The sequence below is a fragment of the Danio rerio genome, chromosome 6 (assembly GCF_049306965.1).
Source record: "Danio rerio strain Tuebingen ecotype United States chromosome 6, GRCz12tu, whole genome shotgun sequence".
Taxonomy (NCBI): Eukaryota; Metazoa; Chordata; class Actinopteri; order Cypriniformes; family Danionidae; genus Danio; species Danio rerio.
Genome location: NC_133181.1, coordinates 57,671,410 through 57,695,638, shown reverse-complemented (window position 1 = coordinate 57,695,638; position 24,229 = coordinate 57,671,410). Strand labels below are relative to the sequence as shown.

General features: G+C 36.2%; 1 protein-coding gene across 18 annotated transcripts in view; it reads right to left on the bottom strand.

Annotated features, from left to right (window-relative positions):
* The window catches only part of nav1b (neuron navigator 1b), a 214,166-nt gene that overhangs the window by 32,629 nt on the left and 157,308 nt on the right, over window positions 1–24,229 (bottom strand). For 10 of the 18 annotated variants that reach the window (XM_073954708.1, XM_073954705.1, XM_073954707.1 and 7 more), the window contains 6 exons: window positions 18,737–19,469; window positions 14,311–14,715; window positions 11,355–11,506; window positions 7,773–7,949; window positions 5,871–5,920; window positions 2,851–2,928 (listed from right to left, as the gene is read on the bottom strand). In XM_073954708.1, coding sequence (XP_073810809.1) covers window positions 2,851–2,928; window positions 5,871–5,920; window positions 7,773–7,949; window positions 11,355–11,506; window positions 14,311–14,715; window positions 18,737–19,469 — 1,595 coding nt within the window. Of the gene's footprint in view, window positions 1–2,850; window positions 2,929–5,508; window positions 5,533–5,870; window positions 5,921–7,772; window positions 7,950–11,354; window positions 11,507–14,310; window positions 14,716–18,736; window positions 19,470–24,229 lie in introns of all 18 variants that reach the window. The other 8 variants (XM_017356758.4, XM_073954706.1, XM_068222074.2 and 5 more) reach the window with 1 other exon arrangement.

Here is a 24,229-nt window from a genome sequence, read left to right as displayed (position 1 = left end):
CACATGCACTATGGCCAACATAGTTAATTGAATTCACCTATAGTGCATGTGTTTGGACTGTGGGAGAAACCGGAGCACCCGGAGGAAACCCACGCCAACATGAGGAGAAAATGCAAACTTTGCACAGAAATGCCAACTGACCCAGCCGGGACTCGAACCAGCGACCTTCTTGTTGTGAGGCGACAATGCTAACCACTGAGCTACCATGTCGCCCCCCATATTTTAGTTATTAAATGTATATATTTTTCTTACAAAAATGCAGGATATGCTTTACAGGAGTCTTTTATTTACCCCCATCTTTTATTATAATTGAATGCGGTTAATTGGATTTTCGTTTAGACTGCTAATAAACATTTTCAACATACAGTAACTTCTGGATTTGACCAAAATAATAAAGTCATTTACACCTAGGCTGCCTTGATTGTAAGTAAATAATGAGATATTTTTTCATTTTGGGGTGAACTAACCCTCTTTAGTTCCCTCTGGTGGTCAGTTTTATGTTTTCACACTGAGACCTACAAGACTAGTTTCCCCTGAGGTGGGTTAAATCAGGGATCACCAAACTTGTTCCTGGAGATCTGGTGTCCTGCAGATTTTAGCTCCAACCCTAATCAAACACACCTGAACAAGCTAATCAAGGTCTTACTAGGTATACTTGAAACACTCAGGCAGGTGTGTTGAGGCAGTTTGGAGCTAAACCCTGCAGGAACACCGGCCCTCCAGGACCGAGATTGGTGACCCCTGGGTTAATTCATTCTTTATAGACGCACTTTGAAAATTTAATGAAACAAACTCTGGGAAAACGAATCCTGTCTGAATATGACTGTCTCCAGTGTGTGTGTACTGTTGAAGACAGTTGTATTATTAGGGTTAGTTGTAGGCAGGTGGGTTAGTGGGAACTTGCAGAGGTCAGTTTTAGTACACATTAGAAATATTGTGATTATAATGAACTACATTGCATGGCAACACTCATTATTCACCTAATAATCGTATGAAATCAAGCAATCATTACTGGGAAAATGGCAGAATGCAGAAATGCTGGTGATGTCACTGACAAGACAATGTGTCTAATAAACAAACAACATGAAAGAGAAAGGTGGACATTAAACTATGAATCGTACACTTCTAAAGCTATAATTACAATTCTGTAAATGTGAGTTGTATTTTATACAATTAAAGGTATTCAGGATACTGCAGTCTCAATGTGTGGTGAAAAGAACAGGATTTGACACTTCAAGCCATAATCTAACATAACCTCATCTATATAGTCATCTGAGCTTAATGAGCTCATCTCATGATAGGGAAAATGCTTTCTGAACTTTTTGTTGTGTGTTTATTTTGTTACTGACACATTTAAATATTCATCAAATTGTCACTTTCAGCAGTGTGGACGCAGTCTAGATGTTATCCGTATGTTCGCTACTAACGTATTTCTAACGTTTTATTTCTAAGCAAAGAATTACTAATTCTGGTTCATTCTCTTGTATGTTATGTGTGTGTGCGCATAGTGTAACCATAAACAATGAGTTTCTGGCTGTAGTTCACTAAATGTCCATCAGTGGTGCTAATAACAAGGTTCTCTAAATTCTGAATATACTATACAAACTTTAAAGTAGTCTTGAAACAAAATCAAATTGTGATTTTTTTCTCTATAGTGATCAACATTCACTTGAAACAATCCTGAAATGTGGGGAAAATGTGCTTGATTTAGTTTTTTGGAAACTGATTGGGTTGTTGAAAGACTGCAAAATAAAAGAAGTTTGACGATTGGGCGAAAGCAGCAAAGAAACAAGACTTGCTAATAGCTCCGTCCCAAAGAACTAATAGCCCCGCCCTAAAGCACTAATAACCTTGCCCCAAAGCACTAATAGCCCCAGCCCAAAGTACTGATAGCCTCGCCTTAAAGAACTGATAGCCCTGGCCTAAAGCACTGACAGCCACGCCTCAATGTACTGATAGCCCCACCCTAAAGTACTAATGGCCCCGCTCTAAAGCAGTGACAGCTCCGCCCTAAAGCACTAATAGCTCTGCCCTAAAGCACTGATAGTCACGCCTCAATGTACTGATATCCCCACTCTAAAGTACTAATGGCCCCGCCCTTAAGCACTGATAGCCCTGTTCTAAAGACCTGATAGCCCCGCCCTAAAGCACTGATAGCCCTGCCCGAAAATGACTGAGAGCCCAGCCCCAAAATAACTGATAGCCCCGCCCTAAAGCACTGATAGCCCTGCCCTAAAATACTGATAGCCCCACCCAAAAGCACTGATAGCCCCACCCTAAAGCACTGATAGTTCCGTTCTAAAACACTGACAGCCCTGCCCTAAATCATTGATGGCCCTGCACTAAAGCACTGATAACCTTGCCCTAAATGATTGATAGCCCTGCCCTAAAACACTGACAGCCCTGCCCTAAATCATTGATAGCCCTGTCTCAAATTACTGATAGCTCCGCGCTAAAGGTATTCCATGTGACCAGGAAGTGAAGAAAGTCATTTCAAAGGGGGAGGAAAGGTTATGGTATTTAAAATAATGAAGTGCACAGATTCATTCAGTTCATAACAAGAACTACTGCTTACATGCACATACAAATGTACTGAATAACATAAAATAATAAATGCTTATGACCGAAAACAATTATTTAATACATTTATATTATGCAATTATGAAATGCATACTATTAAAATAATACAAATACTGTATAACCCTGATCTTATTTTTCCCGCAAAGCTTTGATGAAGCAGTGCTTGAAAACAGCCCTCCTCGTAAACATGTTTCCATTTGAAATGCATGCTGTTAAAACAAAACCTATTTGTGTTGTGTAAATTACGATGCATGTGTTTTGTGTACGTACATTTGCTGCAAGTTGGGTGGTCAGATTGGCTACTTTATCCTGAGAGGACTCAAGCTCACGTCTCAGTATCCGGATTTGCTGAGGAGGAAGAATAAACAGCAAACATTAAACATCCAAATACATCAATGAAGGATTTTCAAAGAGGGTTTAAGCATAAATGAATGATGAATGAAAAAAGAACCAGGGTCTGTTGTTTACATGCCATTTAAGATGTGTTCACACTTGGTATGTTTGTGTCAACTGAAACAAATTCTGGTGTAATTGATGCAGTTTATGTGAGTAAATGTTAAAGGTACAGTAGGTGATTGTCTTTAGAAATATTTTTTGTTGTGCTGGTTAAAAGTCTCGTCACAGTCCAATAGTAATGATGAAAGTAAAGAATCTAAATGTGTTTAAATGTATTTTTATAATCCGAGTAAGGCATAAAACTAAAAAATGTTTATCTAATTAAATATTGTCGGGCCGGCATCTCTCATAATTCCGATAAGTAGCTCAAACTGTCTGTCAACAAATGTAGATTTGGGCTTCTGCGCATCTCTGTTCACACATATCCGCCATTAGAGCGTGCCCGCCTGCATGAGCACCAGGCATTTACGACACGTGCACACGAGACAGACGTAACACGAAGTAAATCAAATGCTGCATTAAATTTTTTTATAATTCTGAATGAATATCGGAGTTACTTTTGCACGCTGGAGGAAGGATGACACCATGGCTGAAGTGTTTCTGATGTTCTATTTTAAAACTATTTTACTCCCTGAAAGCTGATGTAGAGTGTGATGTGTTATGAATGGGTTATATATGTAACAGAGGCCAGCTAGTGTGTACTGTGCAGGTAAACCTCACTCCTCTGACCTCTAAAGGTGCTCTGGCGACAGACGCTAAAGGCCATGGTCTTTGGCCTCCTTGTTAGAGCAACCGACTCCCATGCGGAAGAAGGTCGCCGGTTCGATCCCAGCTCGAAGTGGGTTGGGCGGTGTAGGACCGGTGGGGTTGCATTGGTGCCGTGACCCGGATGGAAGTGAGGTTTAAGGGGGTGAGTGTAACGGAGGCCAGCTAGTGTGTGCTGTGCAGGTAAACCTCACTCCTCTGACCTCTAAAGGTGCTCTGGCGACAAACGCTAGAGCCCATGGTCTTTAGCCTCCTTGTTAGAGCAACCGACTCCCATGCGGAAGGGAGTTCAATCCCAGCTCGGAGTGGTTAGGCGGTGTAGGACCGGTGGGGTTACATATACACAGAAGTGTCGTTCAGCCACTGAAATCTCCCAGCGAAAGATTGATGTAACTATTTTCAGTTTCATAAGGAACCTTTGACAGCATCTATAATGTAGACTTTTATTACGTTTAACAGCAAAACATTAGTAAATTGCGCTATTCCCCTAGCCTGCTTTACTGAACTGAAGTCGCTTTTATATTCACATTGGTTCATAATTGAACTATGACAGCCTTTCTTTACTGTTCACCATGCTACTCTGAATATTCTCTTTAAAATAGCATGTAAGTGTGGCTTAGTAATAAGTGAAACTCCTGCAGCCCGCCGGCCAAACACTTACTACATTTCTAACTGGCTAATCGCGGTGCGCACGTTCACGAATTCAGGAGGTGTGGCTTTGAATCACAGTCCCTCCCCGCCAGCCAAAGATAATATGCTAAGCGGTTAGCATTTTGGCAGATCACCCACTGCACGTTTAATTTCTCCATCTAAACATTGCTATGCACCAAGCAATCAGATCAAAACCACTAAAACCCAAAATGAACTCTAGAGCTGTTTGACAAATATGAATACATGCAGGTGAGTGGGTTTGACAGATCTCTCCATGTGCACCAGACACTTTTTTTATTAACATTTCATGTTTCTGGGAAAACATTGTGCAATTCTGAGTGTGCTTTACACAGGTGAGCGGTTTATTCTGGGATAATGAATACACTGGCATATACTGTAAATTTCAAACATTTTACTGGTGCACTGAACTTTTTGGCTGGGGCATGTGCCCCTAAAATGGGATCTAGCGATGCTCCTGGGCCACGTTCTCATCATTGTTATTGGAGCCTGTAACAGGCTTGTTTAAAGGCACAAAATATTCATACATTGCTCTTGGAAGTAAAGAATATATGACTTGCGTATGTATCTGTAGCTGTAACAGGCTAAAGCCAACTAGCCTCACCTCATGAGTGTAGAACGCGCTGTTATTTACAGCCAATCAAACTGTTTGATGTTTCATTCTGATTGGTCAGAGCTTTCAATGCCCCTTTTTCAACACAGAGCCCACCTTTACTGCTTTTATCAAATCACAAATCGTCACCTTAGAATTATAAAAATCTATCTGACATTTTTGTCAAAATAGAGTTATTGACATATTCTTATTAAATGACATCTTATTTACATTATGTGATATTTTTTTTAAGTTGTTTTACATTTTAAGACTTTTTATTTAAAAAACAAAAAAAGGTTTTATCTACAAAGTTGAACTCAGCCCAGATCGAAGAAAGTAGAAGTGTGAAGACTTTATATGGGAGTTCTTAAACAAAATGAGCTCACAAATGTAAATCAGACAATCAAAAGTGAATGTGAATGCTTTTATTATTGAGAGATGGCAAAAAAAAAGAGAAGTAAAAGGAAAATGGTCAAACTGACAACAGAGTTTAAGGAAAGTCTTACCTCTCCTTGCATTCTCTCTTCGTTCTGAAAATGCATGACAGAGAAATGGAGATAAAGAGCAAGCAAGATAAGCAAAGACAGGAGATAGAGGAGAAAAAAGCATGCGTTTTGGAGAGAAGTGCTGGAATTAAAGGGCCATTCATGTTAGGGTTTTATTCACTTCTATACGTTTAAACATGGACATGAGCTGAATTGAAATTTTTATGTACATTATCAAGTTCAAGAGTGATTAACTATGAGATGTGACATTTTAGTTTTTCTTTTTTTGCACTAAACCCCTGCAAGCAATGCAAGGTTTTTACATATCACATCATGTGGACAAACATAAATCAACCCTGTTTTATCATCCCATTTCTACTCACCGAATAGTTTGACGAGGCATTTGAGGCCAGAGACAGCACAGATCCATGAACTGAGGAGAGGAAAATACAGGTTACAAACAAATTGACAAAATGGAGGTCAATGATGCATCACTTAATAATTAAGCAGACATATTTGAAAATATTATGAATAAATTGTTCATTTTTATTCAATATTTAATTTAAGTCAAGAGAGCATTTTCATCAACTTTAACAATATGGATTTGTTTAAATAGTTAATAAATCATAAAGATTAATTCAATACATTTTAAAATGTTTTTTTACATAATACATTAAAATGTAAGTAACTGTCTGAAACTATTAAAAACATTCAAGTAAAATTTAAATAGAGATAAAATAAATTAATAATAAACACTTAAATTGTCAACTTCAATTGTTACACTTATTGTAAAATTGTTATTGTTATTTAAAATGATCAAATTACAAAACAGTAATATTTAAAACTATATGTACACACTAAAGCACTACAATTAAAATGAAAACAGAAAAAGTAGTAAACTAACATTTTTATTAAAGGATATTATTTTATTTATAAAATAAATAACATAAATAAAATGAGATCAGACTACAACAATTTAAATTATTTTATCATTAAATGTTATTATAGCTCATTAAACTCTTAAAAGCACGAGAAAACACATAAAAATTCAAGATATTTTTAAATGAAATAAATGTATAAAAAATAAGTAAAGTAGCTTTTAGAACTAATATTGTTTACCAAAACTATTAAAACTATAAAACTTGAAACAGAGCTAAAATATATGTAACTTAAACACAAAAAAAGATAAAATAGCTGTTGAGCTATCATTAAAAAATGAGACCAAACTACAACAATTAACATTCTCGTATCACCAATGGCAGAAAACTAGGTTATTACAGCTCATTAAACTCTTAAAAGCAGCAGATAACACATATTCTTCATATTTAACTAATCTTTAAAAGTTAACTTATGATATATATTTTTAAATGAGGTAAATTTTAAAAACATAGCATTTAAATAGCTTAAGTAGCTGTCAGAATTATTACTGCTGACCAAAACTATTAAAAACACTTAAACATTTTAAATAGAGCTCAAATAAATTAAATGTACTGTATTCAACACAAAAATAAGCTTAAAGGTTAACTTTAAAATGTTTTTAAAAATTAAAATAAACAAATAGCCATGTTAAAAAAAACAATTACTAAAGAACAAAAATACTTGAAATACAAGAAAAAAAAAACAAAAGTAAACAAATAACTTTATTAAATATGATGTTGATATATAAATAACTCTGTTATTGAGCAATTACTAAAAATGAGATCAAACTACAACGAATAAAATCCCTGTATCACTAAAAGGCTGAAAACTAGGTAATTACAGCTCATTAAACTCCTAAAAGCACCAGATAGCACACACTTTTCATATTTAACTAATCTTTAAAAATGAATTCAAGATATTTTTCATTGAAATAAATTTTAAAAAGATAAAAAAAAAAATTAAATTGCTCAAGTAGCTATCAGAATTATTATTGTTGACCAAAACTATTAAAAACATTTTAAATAGAGCTCAAATAAATTAAATATATTATTACACAAAAAATAGACTTAAAAGTTAACTTTATTAAAAATTATACAAAATATCCATGTTAAAAAATAATTACTACAGCACAAAAATACTTAACATACTAGAAAATAATAACTAAAGTAAACAAATACATTTATTAAATATAATAATACATAAAATTATTCTGTTCTTGAGCTATTAATCAAACTTCAGCAATTAAAATTCGTGTAACACTAAATGGCAATAAATGAATAAATGAATAGGTTATTATGGCTCATTAAACTTAAAAAACAACAGATAGCACATATATTTTTGTCTATGTCTGAGTGCATGTGTCTCACCGTCTTCAGCAGGTTCTCTGAATGACCCAGACCTCATCATGCTCTTGGGTCGGTCAGCCAGAGACAGAGAGCTGCCCAGAGGGGATGTCCCATACAGATCGTAGCCCAGATCAGATGCAGGGATGCTGCTGGAGCGTGTGATCCCAGAACCAGAGCCGGAGTTCGGGATCGGAGTCACTGTGGAACGGATGGATAATGTGACTAATGATGGAGCACTGATGAAAGATTCACTCATATTGGATGAATCTTTAGAGTACAAATGAAATCAGATCTAATCATATTGATTTTGTTGGCACACATTGCTAGTTTTTGTGGTGAACGATTTATCTGTGCAAGTCATTAAGAAAATGCTTTAGTAATCTTTACAAAAATGCACTTCCTGTTTGTTTTCAGTTAAATTCTCAGATTAGGTCTGTATGAACTATTGGGCGTGGCTAACATACCAAACCACGCCCCTCACACTGTCCGTTTTAACAACTAACACAAATGTTGAGCAGGAGGATTCTGTAAGGTTGTAATAACTATTTTGAAACCCTTTTCTCGATCTTTATAAATGAATCGCCTACTTTACAACATCCTATCGGCTCGCAGTAGAAAAACAACCCTAGTAGCAAAGAATTCTGGCCCAGATTTGGCATAAAGCTGGCACAGCAGGCATTCATCCGGCACTGGCATACAGCATGTGGGCCAAACATGGCCCGGGTTTGGCAGAGGTGGCACCGTCTTTAAGGCGGCACACAAGATTTGGGCCAGATGAAAAACGTAGTATTTGGCCCAGATTTAAAAATTTGATAAGTGGGCCATGTGAGTTTGGCCAGTCTTGACCCACATTTAAAATACACTAAAATCATTTTTGAGTAAAGAAAAAAAATTCTACCAATCAGGTCACTTTGAGAAAAAGCGTGCCCATAGTGTGCCTAAAGCGCATCACTTCATGGGTTTATCAATTTCATTGCAATCGTGACACACCAACCTATCTGGCCCAGTTCAGGCCCAGTTATGAGTTATTAACTTGGCTGAGACTTGGCCCAGATATGGTCCGTGTTTGGCCCTTGTCTGGAAGCCAGATTTGGTCCAGTCATGCACCGTAATTCACTGCGGCATGTGGGCCAAGCAAAACCTGATTGTGTGGGCCAGAGCTGGGCCAGAGAAATTTTGCTATGTGGGAAGCCACGTCCACTGTTTTCTCATTCAATAATCCGTTACTATAGGCAGGGAAGGAATGGTTATCTGGCAGACCAGGCAGTTTCCCGCTGGGTCGACGTACTTTTTGGGCCGGGCTGATCATCTTCTTATGATCTGATCGGCCCATAGACTGGCAGACTATCGTGTTTTTCTACCTAATTAATTGACAATATTGTGATCTGTGACGCTCTGAAAGTAAGATGTTTCTTGCAATGTAGGTGTGTATTTGTCAAAATAGTTGAGAGTCACACCTGTTTCTCACACGCGGGAGAGCTGAAGCAGCGAGCAGGCATTTGCCTTTTGCGTCTGCATTGTGCAGCGGGGCACAGATCAATATATTCCTGTCTATTCTATCTAGTTATCTATCTGTCTTCATAAATGCACCTTTTTTTACTTTTAATCTGCACGGCGGCCCGCGGCAACTTCCTCCTATGCTGTTTCCTTAACCTGCAAGTCTTTATTTTACAAATGATAAAGAATGTCTGCTTCTCAAGCTCTATGAGGGGTGCCATTCATGTATTTTAAGATGCACTCGGTCGCATGAGATATCATGACATAGTGTTTTTGATTGTCAGCATGACGTAGGTTTATAGTGACAATAGCATTTATACAATATGGTTATAATGATATTTCATTCATTTTCTTGTCGGCTTAGTCCCTTTATTAATTCGGGGTCGCCACAGCGGAATGAACCGCCAACTTATCCAGCAAGTTTTTACGCAGCGGGTGCCCTTCCAGCCGCAACCCATCTCTGGGAAACATCCACACACACACACACTCATACACTATGGACAATTTAGTCTACCCAATTCACCTGCACCATCCATGTCTTTGGACTGTGGGGGAAACCGGAGCACCCGGAGGTAACCCATACGAAGCCAGGGAGAACATGCAAACTCCACACAGAAATGCCAACTGAGCCGAGGTTCGAACCAGCGACCTTCTTGCTGTGAGGCAACAGCACTACCTACTGCGCCACTGCCTCACCCCTATAATGCTGATGATGATATTTATACATGAGCAAACTAGTGTGCAACTAAGCAACTTTTTTTACATTTAGTTTTGTAGTTCGAGCCCAAATAATTATTTGTTGCATTTTTCAATTGTTTAAGTTCATTTGATTGACAATGTAAAATCTTTTAGCAACGTTTGATGTTTCATTGTTGAGTTAAACATTTATTTAAAGGTCTCTAATACATCACTTTTATTATTTATCTTGATTTTATTAGTCAACAATAACTGTGCATCAGCAGGCAGTTTTTGTTAAGTCCATTATTTAATATATTCTCTCTCAAAACACACCGGCACACACAAGATGGACTTCCAGAGTGGATTATAATTTTATTTTAATAATAAATTAATTGTTTTACGCTTTTATTTTGTCAACTCTTGTTATATCCTATTTATGGCTTTTGTGCTTTTATAGAATGGGAGTTGGTAAACATATTCAAGGGCATGCACAGATGGGGAGCATTTTGATTGATGTAGGGGGACGCTCTGACCCAAATTGCCAGGGACGATTTTTTTGTCCCAGTCCAGCCCTGTCTATAGGAACTGCATCACAATACGGATTATAAAAAAAATAAAATAAAAAAAACGGTCACAGCTTGTGAACTTTAAAATGACTCTGGAACAAAGAGTAATCTCAGGCACTGATTCATGCATGTGCAACATCCTATAGGTTCTGTATAGGAGACAAAATAGATTAGTTCACCCATGGGCATAGCCCAGATAATTTCAGTATTGTATCGTATTGTAAATGAAATGTGTATTTTTATAGCGCATTTATTGTGTATGGCCATACACCCAAAGCGCTTAACAATCATGAGGGGGGTCTCTCCACACCACCACCAGTGTGCAGCATCCACTTGGATGATGCGACGGCAGCCACAGGACAAAGGCGCCAGTGCGCTCACCACACACCAGCTATTGGTGGAGTGGAGTGACAGTGATAGAGCCAATTTGGTGGAAGGGGATGATTGGGAGGCCATGATCATAAGGGCCGATAGAGGGACTTTGGCCAGGACACCAGGGTTAGACCCCTACTTTTTCACGAGAAGTGCCATGGGATTTTTAATGACCACAGAGAGTCAGGACCTCGGTTTAACGTCTCATGCAAAAGACGGCGCCCAATGGCAATGTAGTGTCCCCTTCACTTCTTACTGGGGCATTAGGACTCACACAGACCACAGGTTGAGCGCCCCCTGCTGGCCTCACTAACACCACTTCCAACAGCAACCTAGTGTTCCCTAGTGGTCTCCCATCCAGGTACTGACCAGGCTCAGCCCTGGTATTGTATCGTAACTGTAAAAACATGTTAATATATGAACTTTTTAATAAAGACTGTGGTGGCAGGTCTGCTTCTCATCACCATGAAGAGCTGTTGTGTTCACTCACCCACACTGGTTGGTGGTGTTTTGCCGATGTAGGCCGGTGTGGTGTGTGTTGGTGAAGGCAGCTGAGGTGGAGTGGCTGAATCCGTCATGCTGGTGATGGTGTGGGAATGCCGACGTTCCCGTCCTTCACCCTCTGAATGACCGCTGGAGTATCTGAAGACATAATAACACAGCAGAATCAGCTGAAGTCGCTCGCTTTAGATAAAATAACTGTAGCTCAGCCCTTTCTGGGGTTAGGTGTTCCTATCAGTTTCTAAACTAATCTAAACACCGAAAAAACTAAACTTTTGCTGCTTGTTCTAACTACTTATTTAAAATGAGAAACACAATTCCTAAGTTTTTTTTAAGAACGACTTAACTGTTTTATGTTCAATCCACTCTCTGGATTGGCGGAAACTGGGCAGCACGCACAAATGCCTCATCTGGAAGTACTGCAGTTAGACTAGCATTACTCTGATATCTTTCTACAAAACACTCTCAAAATCTGTCTGATGGTATTGTACTAAAGTGCACTTTTTGTAAAGCTTCTTTAGAAGGGTAATTTTTGTAAAAAAACGCTATATAAAATAAACTTGAATTAAATATCCAGGCCAATGCAGTGTGTGCATGTTTAACTAATCAAGTTCAGCCTCTCTTCACCAGCAGGGGGAGACTCTTGCACAGTAGATGATTTAAATGATAGCAAATGTATGATTAATGGTATTATTAATTTTCCTTAATGGTTAAAAGTACATTATTTTTAAATAAATGAGAACTGTTTACAATTTTTTAAATATTATGGAAAAAGTATGAATTACTATAATTAATAATTAAATATTTTATAATATTATATTTTTGTAGATATAACATTATACACACACAAATAATAATGTATGTTTAAATATATGTGTATATATATATATATATATATATATATATATATATATATATATATATATATATATATATATATATATATATATATATATATATATGTATATATATATATATATATATATATATATATATATATATATATATATATATATATATATATATATATATATGTATATATATATATATATATATATATATATATATATATATATATATATATATATATATATATATATATAGTTGAAGACAAAATTATTATTAGCCCCCGTTTGAATTATTATTAGCCCCTCAATTTCTGTTTAAAAGAAGATAAATTTTTTTTCAACACATTTCTAATCATAATAGTTTTAATAACTCATTTCTAATAATTGATTTATTTTATCTTTGCCACAATGACAGTAAATCATATTTAACTAGATATTTTTCAAGACACTTCTATACAGCTTAAAGTGACATTTAAAGGCTTAACTAGGTTAATTAGGTTAACTAGGCAGGTTAGGGTAATTAGGCAAGTCTTTATATAACGATGGTTTGTTCTGTAGACTATTGGAAAAATATATAGCCTCAAAAGGGCTACTAATTTTGACCTTAAAATGGTTTTATATAAATTAATAACTGCTTTTATTCTAGCCTAAATAAAATAAATAAGACTTTCTCCAGTAGAAAAAATATTATCAGACATACTGTGAAAAATTAATAGCTTTGTTAAACAGCATTTGGGAAACATATAAAAAACAAAAAAAAAAATAAATAAATAAAAGAGGGGCTAATAATTCTGACTTCAACTGTGTATAACAAAATACATATACTCACACATATAGTATACAATAAAATTTATACAATCAATATAATAAAATAATTAATTAATATATATTATTTATAGCAGTGATATATATACTCCAAATATGAATATACAGTACATTAATATGCAATGTGTGATATTTTAAAAAGTACAATCAGTAATTATACTACTTTTACTACTACTACAATTACTGACAATAATAATTGGATTTAAACTGTAAAAATTACAAATGTTATACACATAATAAGTAATATATTGCTGATAATCATTTACTGTACATGAATTATATTCTTAATGTATTATTGATGAATAATGAATTAATTCATAAATGATAATAAAATCAAATATTGTTCCAAATGGGAGATATTTTTTAATGGATAAAAAGGGCTCACAATTAATAATAATATTAATAAAATAAGATAAAATAATAATATTAATAATAAAGATGTAAGACTATCAATGGCAGAGTACAGCAAATAATGTTTTTGCAATCCTGCTTGCAAAAATAATAAAATAAAAACTTGATGGCGTTATCAAGACTTTCAGAAAAAGGATTAAAAAAAAATTGTATGGGACTGATAACGCCCCATTCAGGGCTTCAGAGTCAACGCTTGACTGAAGTTGGGGTTGCTGCGATCGTCATAGCAGCGTCAGCCAATGAAATTCCGTCAGCAATAGGCCACTGTGTGAGCTGGTGTATTTGCATACAGCAATCTGATTGGCTGACGCTTCCATCCGCGCTTGAAAAGTTAAACTAGTCCCAACTTCTGCAGCGAGAAACGCCTCTGAATCAGCGCCAACGGATCCACAATGCAGTTCGGCAACGCCTGACGTCACCCATTCAAAGTAAACGGTAAGCGTTGACGCTGAAGCCCCGTGTGAATGGGGCTAAACAGCAGCCAGCAGAGAAAACATCATCAAGAAACTGCATTTTAAATGCCTCACACAAATGGTTATTCGTTTTTTGTAGTCTGATGCAAAGTCAATTAAATACACACATACAGTTGACGGGAAAATTTTTAGCCCTCCTGTAATTTTTTTTTCATTTTAAAATATTTCCCAAATGATGGTTTGTTCTGTAGACAATCAAAACAAATATAGCTTAAGGGGGCTAATAATAATGACCTTAAAATGGTTTTAAAAAATTAAAATCTGCTTTTATTCTAGCCAAAATAAAACAAATAAGACTTTCACCAAAAGAATAAACTATTTAAGGAAATAAGGTGAAAATTTCCTTGCTCTGTTAAACATCATTTGGGAAATAAAGTCCCGGCCTCACCTGTCTCCTAAAGTGACAGACGTCCGGCTGCTGGCACCCCACGTCCCGGTGCTCCTGCCCTCCTCTCGCTCCCCCAGATCGGCTTTAGCAGGAAGGCTCATATGCAGCGGCAGAGACTCCATGCTGCGGTGCAGGCCGGACATCTTCGGGTAAAGGATAGGTGAGCTGCTGACAGACAGAGCCTGACCCGAGAAACAACTCGGAGAGTCGATGTGCAGCACCGGCGCGGGGCTCGGGCTGAGGCGTGGAGCCACACGGCCGCCCGCCAGGTCCTGCAGCTTGGAGAACGGAGGGATCTTTGGGGGAAGGTCATGGATGGGGATGCAGGAGTCCAGACTGTTGGAGTTCAGCTTGTCCAGGTGAGCCAGACTAGGCGGATGGGCTAGAGACTTGCTGCTTAATAACCTGCTCAAGAAACACAGAGAATTATTTTATATTATAATTTCATTAACCTTTGCATACCCAAAGCTCGCACTTCACTTGGTCCTTACTCTTTTCAGTTTTCTGCTGCTGATGCTTGATATCATCTGCAGCAGACCTTAAAGCTCAGCACTTTCATTCCGCTATCATCTTTTACAAATTCTACTCAGTCAATAGTTCAAGATCATTGTGCTTGTTTTTAGTTTTTTTGTTGGTTTTATATGTTATTATCTGCATTTGTGAAATTGTTATTGTATCGTGTCCCTACTGCTTTGTACCGCATGTACTTTTCATGTTGCCTCTAGGTCCTTAATTGACTTACCTGGTTAAATAAAGGTTATTATTATAATTAGCAGCAGAATTCTGATGAAGATACAATTGAAACCAGAATTATTAAACCACATTTGAATTTTTTTCTTTTTTAAATATTTCCCAAACGATGTTTAACAGAGCAAGGAAATTTTCACAGTATGTCTGATAATATTTTTTCTTCTGGAGAAAGTCTTATTTGTTTTATTTCGACAAGAAAAAAAAGCAGTTTTACATTTTTTAAAACCATTTTAAGGTCAAAATTATTAGCCCCTTTAAGCTATATTCTTTTCCGATAGTCTACACAGAACAAACCATCATTACACAATTATAACTTGTCTAATTACCATAACCTGCTAATAATAGCCTTGCTAATAATTATCTCGCTACAATGTCTTGATTCTTGTCATTGTCATTCATTACTTCATGTTCTGATTCTGTTTTTCTCTTCTGCCCAGATTTTGCTCGGTTGCCTGTGTTTTTTCTGTTTTATTTTTGGATTCACCCCGGCCAGCCACCTACTTTCGATTTCGTCTGTCCGAAGCTGAACTTGACTGTCCTCCGTTGTCCCATCTGCCTCCCGATCGATGCTCGCCTGCCTGTCCTCTCTCACGCCTGCCGGTTTGGACACTGTTGCCTTGTTACCTTTCGTTCTCGCAGAGCGATCTCATCATTTACATTTGAGTCATAAGCCTCGGCTCATCATTGTTTTGAAGAGTTAATAAAATCCTTTGGGTTAACAGCATTTGCGTTTGGATCCGTCTCTCCGGGTATGACAGACAATAAATAATATTTGACTAGATATTTTTTTTTATCAAAAATGTGTATATACTGTATATATATATATATATATATATATATATATATATATATATATATATATATATATATATATATATATATATATATATATAAAGGGGCTAATAATATTGACTTTAAAATGGTGTTTAAAAAATTAAAAACGGATTTTATTCTAGCCTAAATAAAACAAATAAGACTTTCTCCAAAAGAAAAAATATTATCAGACATACTGTGAAAATTTCCTTGCTCTGTTAAACATCATTTGGGAAATATTTAAAATAGAAAAAAAAAATTAAAAGGGGGGCTAATAATTCTTACTTCAACTGTATATATGATTTGCATATATTGCCATATATTAGATTTTTATTTAGGTGAACTCAAAGACCTGCTGTGGTCATGTAGAACATCCACAGGAACTAAATCAAGGGGAACTAAAAATCAGCCTCAGAGGCTCTTGATACTCCAGTCCAGAAAGGAAGATTTTGAATAATTGAAGAGCATCTCTTGCGTAATGTAAACACACACACATAGCATCTGCAGAGCATTTCCTGCAAAAAAAGTTGCTTACTATTCGAAAACCAATCAATTATATATTCCTGCTATTTTAGTTTTTGAAGTGCTGCATAGCTACTGCTGTCACATTTTTATGTTGGAAATTGATACGCAATTATTATTTGAAAAATCCAAATATTGATTGTTCTGTTATTTATATACATTGCCATGCAAAAGAACATCATCTTAAACTTCATTCATTTTCTTTTGGCTTAGTCCCTTTGTTTATCAGAGGTCGCCACAGTGGAATGAACCGCCAACTTATCCAGCATATGTATTACACTGCGGATGCCCTTCCAGCTGCAACCCAGTACTGGGAAACAACCCTACACTCTCACTCACACACATACACTACAGACAATTTAGCTTATTCAATTCATGTCTTTGGACTGTGGGGGAAACCGGAGCACCCGGAGGAAACCCACGCCAAAACAGGGAGAATATGCAAACTCCACACAAAACACCAACTGGCCCAGCTGGGACTTGAACCAGTGACTTTCTAGCTGTGAGGCGACAATGCTAACCACTGAGCTACCATGCCGCCCCATCCTAAATTTCATAAATTAATTTATATTATTTCTTTATATTCTAATATTTCCCAAAGTGTTTAACAGAGCAAGGACATTTTTCATAGTATTTCTTATTATATTTTTCCTCAAGAGAAAGTTTTATTTCTTGTAGATTTCCCAGATGTTTTCAATTTTATTTAAAACTGCTATAAATTTTATTTTATATTCAGATTAGATTTTATTGCATTATATATCTTTTAATATATGTTTATTTTATGCCATTTAGAAGATTTTAGGTTATTTCCATTCCATTACAGTACAGTAATATGAGTTTATTTAACCACAATTTAATTACTAATATAATGAATTTGAGTTGCAATGAATGTTTGATATATTTGATATACAGTAGTTATTAATGAATTAATAACATGATATAGTTGTTTGATATACAGTTGGAGTCTGAATTATTAGCCCTCCAGAATTATTAGCCCTCCTGTATTTTTTTCCCCAATTTCTGTTTGACAGACAGAATATTTTTTCAGAACACATTTGTAAGCCTAATAGTTTTGAATATTTGACTAGATATTTTTCAAGATACTAGTATTTTGCTTGAAGTGACATTTAAAGGCTTAACTAGATTAGGTTAAAGTTTGGGTAATTTGGCAAGTCATTTGATAATGATGGTCTGCTCCCTGTTAATTGCTTATCAAGGCTAATAAAATTGACCTTAAAATTGTTTTAAAAAATTACAAACTGCTTTTATTCTAGCCGAAATAAAACAAATAAGATTGAAAAAATATTATCAGACATACTGCGAATATGTCCTCGCTCTGCTGTTATTTTGGGATTTCCGCCTGGATTTTGTCTACCTAGATTTAAAAGCTTCCCTAATCTACATGCAGAGGTGTAAATGCAAAAAATTGGTATTATTTTAAAGAAAACATTTTGAATTTTAATAAAACACTGTTGAAAGTGTTTAAAATATCTGTATATGTTATCTGTGTTATAATAAACACCTAAAAAAAGAGGCGCTTTCTGTATTTTTTTTTAAAAACGCAAATTTGAAAGTGTACCTTTTATGTTCTGTGTGATCTAGCATGCTGTAATTAATTTTGGTGGTTTCTGCACATGGCTGTAATCATAGGAAAAAAGAAACATGTCTCTACCATAATCTATGCAAAAGTTATTGCATTACAACTGATGAGAGGTGCTGTACAAGCCACAGGGATTGATCATTGTTTTCATATTTCACTATTCTTTTGTTTGATCAAACATAATTAACTGTGTTTGGACCATATCAGACATATAAAAGGATTACTTATGCACATCACCTCAAAAACAGAGGAGAAATGGCCCTGAAGCGCACAGCATAAGGTAAGAGATGACAGCTGTCTGTGCTATCTGGGGCTGCTTATTGATCATAAATGTATTGTTTTCATTTCTGCGCCATGGAAACACGGCGATTCATTCGACAACTGTTTGATATGTGAATATAATTCAGTAAAAATAATGCTAGAACCATATGAGAACCGGCAATATAATAAAAGAAATTTAAAATGAACCACTGTAAAATACCCAGCTCGGGTATCCAAAATACTGTGAATTGAAGTGTAAACAACTTTTGCACTGTAGAATAAAACCCAAAGTGATGCATATGTGCATAAAATATAGATTCTACACTTTCAAACGAAACCACTTAAGAGGGTCTGGTGCAATGCTAGCCCTTTAAATCTTAAAGCGAAAGTCGATGACGTGCCGTGCGCGGAGTTTAACTGGTTAATTTGGGAAATATTTGAAAAAACAATTCATAATTTGATTCAACTGTATGCTTTTACCTGGGTGTGCTGGTGGGAGAGCTCAGCTCAGGGTATTTACTGCTGCTGGTCCTCCGCACTCGATGTATCTTCTCCAGGGTTTCCCCGCACCCATCCGCCTGGCTCTCAGCCTTCAGGCAGCTGATCTCCAGGTCTGCTTTGGCCTTTGCTCGTTCCTTTTCCTTCTCGCGGTCCGTCTGGTTGACCGGTCCAGTGCTGCTGGTGCGGCTGGCTGCTTTCAGGCTGCCTCCGTCTTTCCCTCGGCTGGGCATGGTGTTGGGTAAAGCTGGCACAGGTTTGAGAGAGAGGAGACTGGAATCGATGTTGCCACTGATAGGCCGTCCCGTTAGGCTCATGGCACTGTTTTTGGCAGGTCGTGGCAGACTGCGATACTGAATACTGCCACGGGCGTTGGGTGCAAGAAATCCCTGTTCAGATCCGCTGGCGTCTAGGCTGTTTTTGCGTGCTCCTCCGCCTGGCACCGGTTTGATGGGGATGCCTGAGGATTTGGGGGTTTTGCCCACCGTAGCAGATCCGCTGGTGATGGTGGCACCCCCTGGCGTCAGCACAGTGGCGGTGCCAGTGGTCAGAGGTTTTTTGTAGCCGAAAGAGCTGCCGGCGGATGGTTTCATCAGACCTGAGGGAGGCTTGCGGTGCTCGTTGTCCCGGCCCGCGTCTGAACGGGAACGCTGCAGACCCGTCGCCTTGACAGACATCTTCACCTTGTCTACTGCCTTTGGGTCTCCTTTACACACTATGAATAAAAAGAAAAAATGATCAATGGAACATTTGGCAGACACTTTCATCCAAAGTTATTTAGGACTCAATCATTACACCAGTAGGGAACAGAGAAGGTGATGGTTCTGGAAAGTGAATTTCTTACTTGAGGGAATAATGAGGCCCAGATATAAGGCAAACAGTCACTTTTTCTGGTAGAATGAGCTCATGTGTGCTTATTTAAGATTTCAGCTTTCCCAAGTGTTCTTTGACAGGAAATATTTTTTCAACACATTTTTTAATACATTTTACAACAAATTTTATTAACTAATTTCTTTTGTCTTCGTCAAGATGACAGTGCAGAATGTTGTACTAGTTATTTTGCAAGACATTAGTATTCACTTAAAGTGCAATTTAAACGCTTAACTAGGTTAATTAGGCAAGTTAGGTTAATTAATTAAGTCATTGGACAACAGTGGTTTGTTCTGTAGACAATAATAAGGGGGCTAAAAATATTGACCTTAGCAGCTTTTACTTTTTTATTCCAGCCAAATTAAAAAAGGCTTTCTTCAGAAGAAACATATAATAGGAAATACTGTAAAACATTTCCTTGGATTGTTGAACAGCACTTAGGAATATTTTTAACATGTTTTGCACAACAAAAAGAAAACATGTTTTTTCACATAAAGAATAATAAATTTTTCAGCTGCATACTGTACATTTCATGAAATCTTGCTTAGAGGAGTCCATCCTCTTAACATTAGATCTAGATTTTTTCTCCTCGGTAAAAGATCAATCAAAACAATCTTTTTACCCATAAAAAAGCCTTTTACCTCAATCAAATCTTTAAAAATGTTGAATATTTATGGAGTCAATCTAGGGCCATATATATGTAAGCATTGAGCAAAAAAATAAAATAAAAATAATAATAAATAAATAAAAGCAAATCGAAAGCGAAAATTAATTTCAGAAAAGAAAGTTATTTTACTTACAAAAATATAAAACTGCAAATGGAAAATTAAGCTGAGGAACATTTGACATGTAAACAAAAAATACTGCTAATAAAAATTGAGAAAAAAAAAAAAAAAATATATATATATATATATTACCTATATATATTTGCAAAACACTTTTTTATAGCATTGCTTTTACTAAACCCGTCCAGTCAATTGCAATGCTCAATTTGATTTGCTTTGTAGTCAGTTGTGAGTTTGCGATGCTGTTTTCACTTTGCACTTCATGTTTCTGTGCGTTTTACTTTGTGACCCTGATTTGACAAGCGGGCGGAGTCAAGGGAACTTTGGAGGGTTATGGCAGGCCTGGACCAGCCTCCATTTAAGCGATTTCATCACCTGGAGACACAGTATCACGGTGGTCTTACAGCCCAGTGAACACCCAAGTTCCCTTGTAACATTTGGTTTTGTAAAGGCAATGCTATGCTAATGCTATAAATAAATAAAAAAATATTTATAAATAAACAAATATTTTTTTTTCTTTATTGCATATATTTTGGTTTAATTTAGCTTTTTGCACTGCTTGATTTTTATTTTTTTTATTTTTTATTTTTAGTTTTTTTTTTAGTTTTTTTTTTTGTTTGCAAATTTCCTTTTTATTTCTCAAAAAAAGTTTCCCTTGGCAGTTCTTTATTTTTGCAAGTAAAATTAATTTTCATTTCTCAAAAGTTAGTTTTTGCTTTGTGATTTTTGGCGATTTGCATGTATTTATTTTTATTTTTTTGCTCAATACTTTATTTTTTGTTTGCAAAACTTTCTTTTATTTAGTAAGTATATATATATGGCCCTAGATTGACTCCATAAATATTATATTAATGCTGTATTAAAATCACGTACAATCTATGATAACTTTAAAACTGCATATTATTTTATTTTATTATTATTAAACCAAATTCTTTTATTTAATTACAGCCTAATTTCATCACGGTTTTAGTTAACCTGTGAGCATAAAACAAATCTTCTTCTAGGATGGAAATAAACCATTCTTTGAAGTATCTTGAAGTAAAAACCACATCCATGAATATTGCCATCATTCAGCTCCTCGCAATACCTCAAAATACCATGCTATTACCATCACTGTACCACAGTGCTTTTCTGTGGGAATTTACCACATCAACCTCATCACCGATCCAGTTCAATTTCACACACACACAAACACACGCACGCATACACACACACATAGCTGAATCAGTGTTATTGAGTGAAACCATCATGTCCTCCGTTTACGCAGAGGTGAATCATTGGAAAGGTGCATATTAAAGCCTCGGGGGGTGACAGCAGATGAAGTCATGGAGGGAACCCGATTGAAGCCATGATTAAGCTTTTGTGGCCTAAACCTACAGTTCATGAGTCATGGTGGGATGAAGACGAGGGCAAGAATCATCTGCATTTAATTAGAGACTCGTCAAAGATAAAGAGCGTCTCAACCCACTCGACACAAACACCAGCGCACTTGATTTATACAGCATAGGTGATACTAGTGCTGGGTTATATGATCAGAGTAATAATAACATTTTTCAATATATAGCCTCTTTACTCTTTGTGTATTGCTCCGCCCCAACTAAAGCCAGCAACAAGCAGACACTACAGTTTGACAAATATTACTGCGGTTAGACAACAAAATATACTTTTGAGGCTTTTTTAATCGAGAATGTAGTTGTTTAGATTGCAACTATGGAGTTTATTTTCAAGAATAGTGCCTATTTAAAAATATTTACAATTTCTGAGAGCTTGTTGGCGGCGGTTGACGTTGTCTATCCACAAGATGGCGCTAGAACCACATAATAAGCCCTTGCTCAGTGTGTCCTCTTGAACACGAATTAAAAAGCTGAAAAACGAAAGCCTCGTGGTTTTTAAGGTGGACCGGACAGTCAATAAGAAGCTGTAAATAAGAAGGTGGATTCAGCCTTGTCCCTCCTTATCGCAAACACAACAGCAGTCTGGTGAGAAATCTCTGTAGACGGATGGCATTTCATGTCACGTTCAGCCTTATAATCTTAAAATGTTAGCAAAATTTGCTGTTTTGTCATCACCTTAAGGGGGTCACATACCAGAAACGGCTCTACAAATTCGCTATAGAGAATCATTCAAACACTAGCTCTAAAGTGACGTTGGTGAATTAGTAACGGCTTCTGCTGTTCTGACGTCAGCTGCAGATGTGAATGAATGGCGGAAGAAAGTAGTTTCTAATACAAAGGGGTTTTAGACTCTATGTGTTTGATTTTCTTTTTTATGTACAAGATTGTGCCGTCGAACTGTTGGATAAACGCAATATCATACTCGTAGCAGTGTGCTATGGCTGTATATCAGCACTAGTGGGGCGTTAAGGCAATGCACGCCTCCCACCAGTGCTGATATACAGCCATAGCACACTGCTACTCATGTGATATTGCTCATATATATATATATATTCTTCTAAAATTAGAAATTGAAACTCTGTGACTGTTTTTGAATGGCCCAGCCAGAGCCCTGACTTAAACTCAATTGAGCATCTCTGGAGAGATTGAAAATGACCAACGTTTACCATCTAACCTGTGAGAACTGAAGAAGATCTGCAAGGAGGAAATGGCAGAGGATCCCCAAATCCAGGTGTGAAAAACTTGTTGCATCTTTCCCAAAAAGACTCATGGCTGTATTGGATCAAAAGGGTGCTTCTACTAAATACTAAGCAAAGGGTCTGAATAGCTAGGACCATGTGATATTTCAGTCTTTCCTTTTTAATAAATGTGCTAAAATGTCAACAATTCTGTGTTTTTCTGTCAATATGGGGTGCTGTGTTTACATTAATGAGGGGAAAAAACTTAATGATTTTAGCAAACGGCTGCAATAAAACAGAGTGAAAAATTGAAGGAGGTCTGAATATTTTCCGTACGCTCTTTATATTGCTTGCATATTGCTTTAAATGTAGTTCAGTGTTGCTTATTTGAATTAAAACTAGTTTTAAATAATCATTAAATAAAGCATGGACATTATATTTAGGTTTATTTATCATGCTATCATTTTATTAAGAGAAAATTACAGTGATAATTATCATTGTTTTCACGCAAAGCTCTTGGTGTTCAAAAAAGATCACATACAGATCTAATGTTGAAACTGGCCAACATGTGGTGATGAAAACTTGGTAATGAGGTTTGATGACATTGAGGAGTAATGACTGTTAGAGAAGACTTCACAAAGCTTTAATGAATGTATAAAAACTTACGAGAGATGCTCTGAAAATACCTAAGGCTGAATTTTCATCAAGTCGAGAACATTATAGAGTAAGGCATGCTGAGAAACGGCTGAAACATGGGTGCTTTAAGGACAAAATCTCACACTTCACATCACCCCATTAGATTTTAAGGACTCTAAAAGCATCTGAAAGCTTCTAGCGGCTCATCAGGGTTACATTTTTTTTTATCAACTATACAGTAATATAGTATAAATAAATATTTAAATGTGAATTTGTTTAATTTTATCCTGTGATACAGGAAGCTACATTTTCAGCATAATTACTCAATGAGTAAACTGATAAGGCTTTAAACTTAAGGCTGATCAGATGTCTACGTGGAGGGGGACAAATTACAAATTGTATCTGATTTTAAATATCTTGGGGTCCAAACTGACTCCAAATTAACTTTTAAATCACAAATTAAAAAGGTATGTAACCGTGTTAAATTTAATATATCTAACTTCCGGTTCATAAGGTCACATATGTCACTGCAGGCAGCTAAAATATTTATGCATTCAATACTTTTATCATATATAACCTACTGTCTAACAACCTGGTCACAGGCAAAAAAAC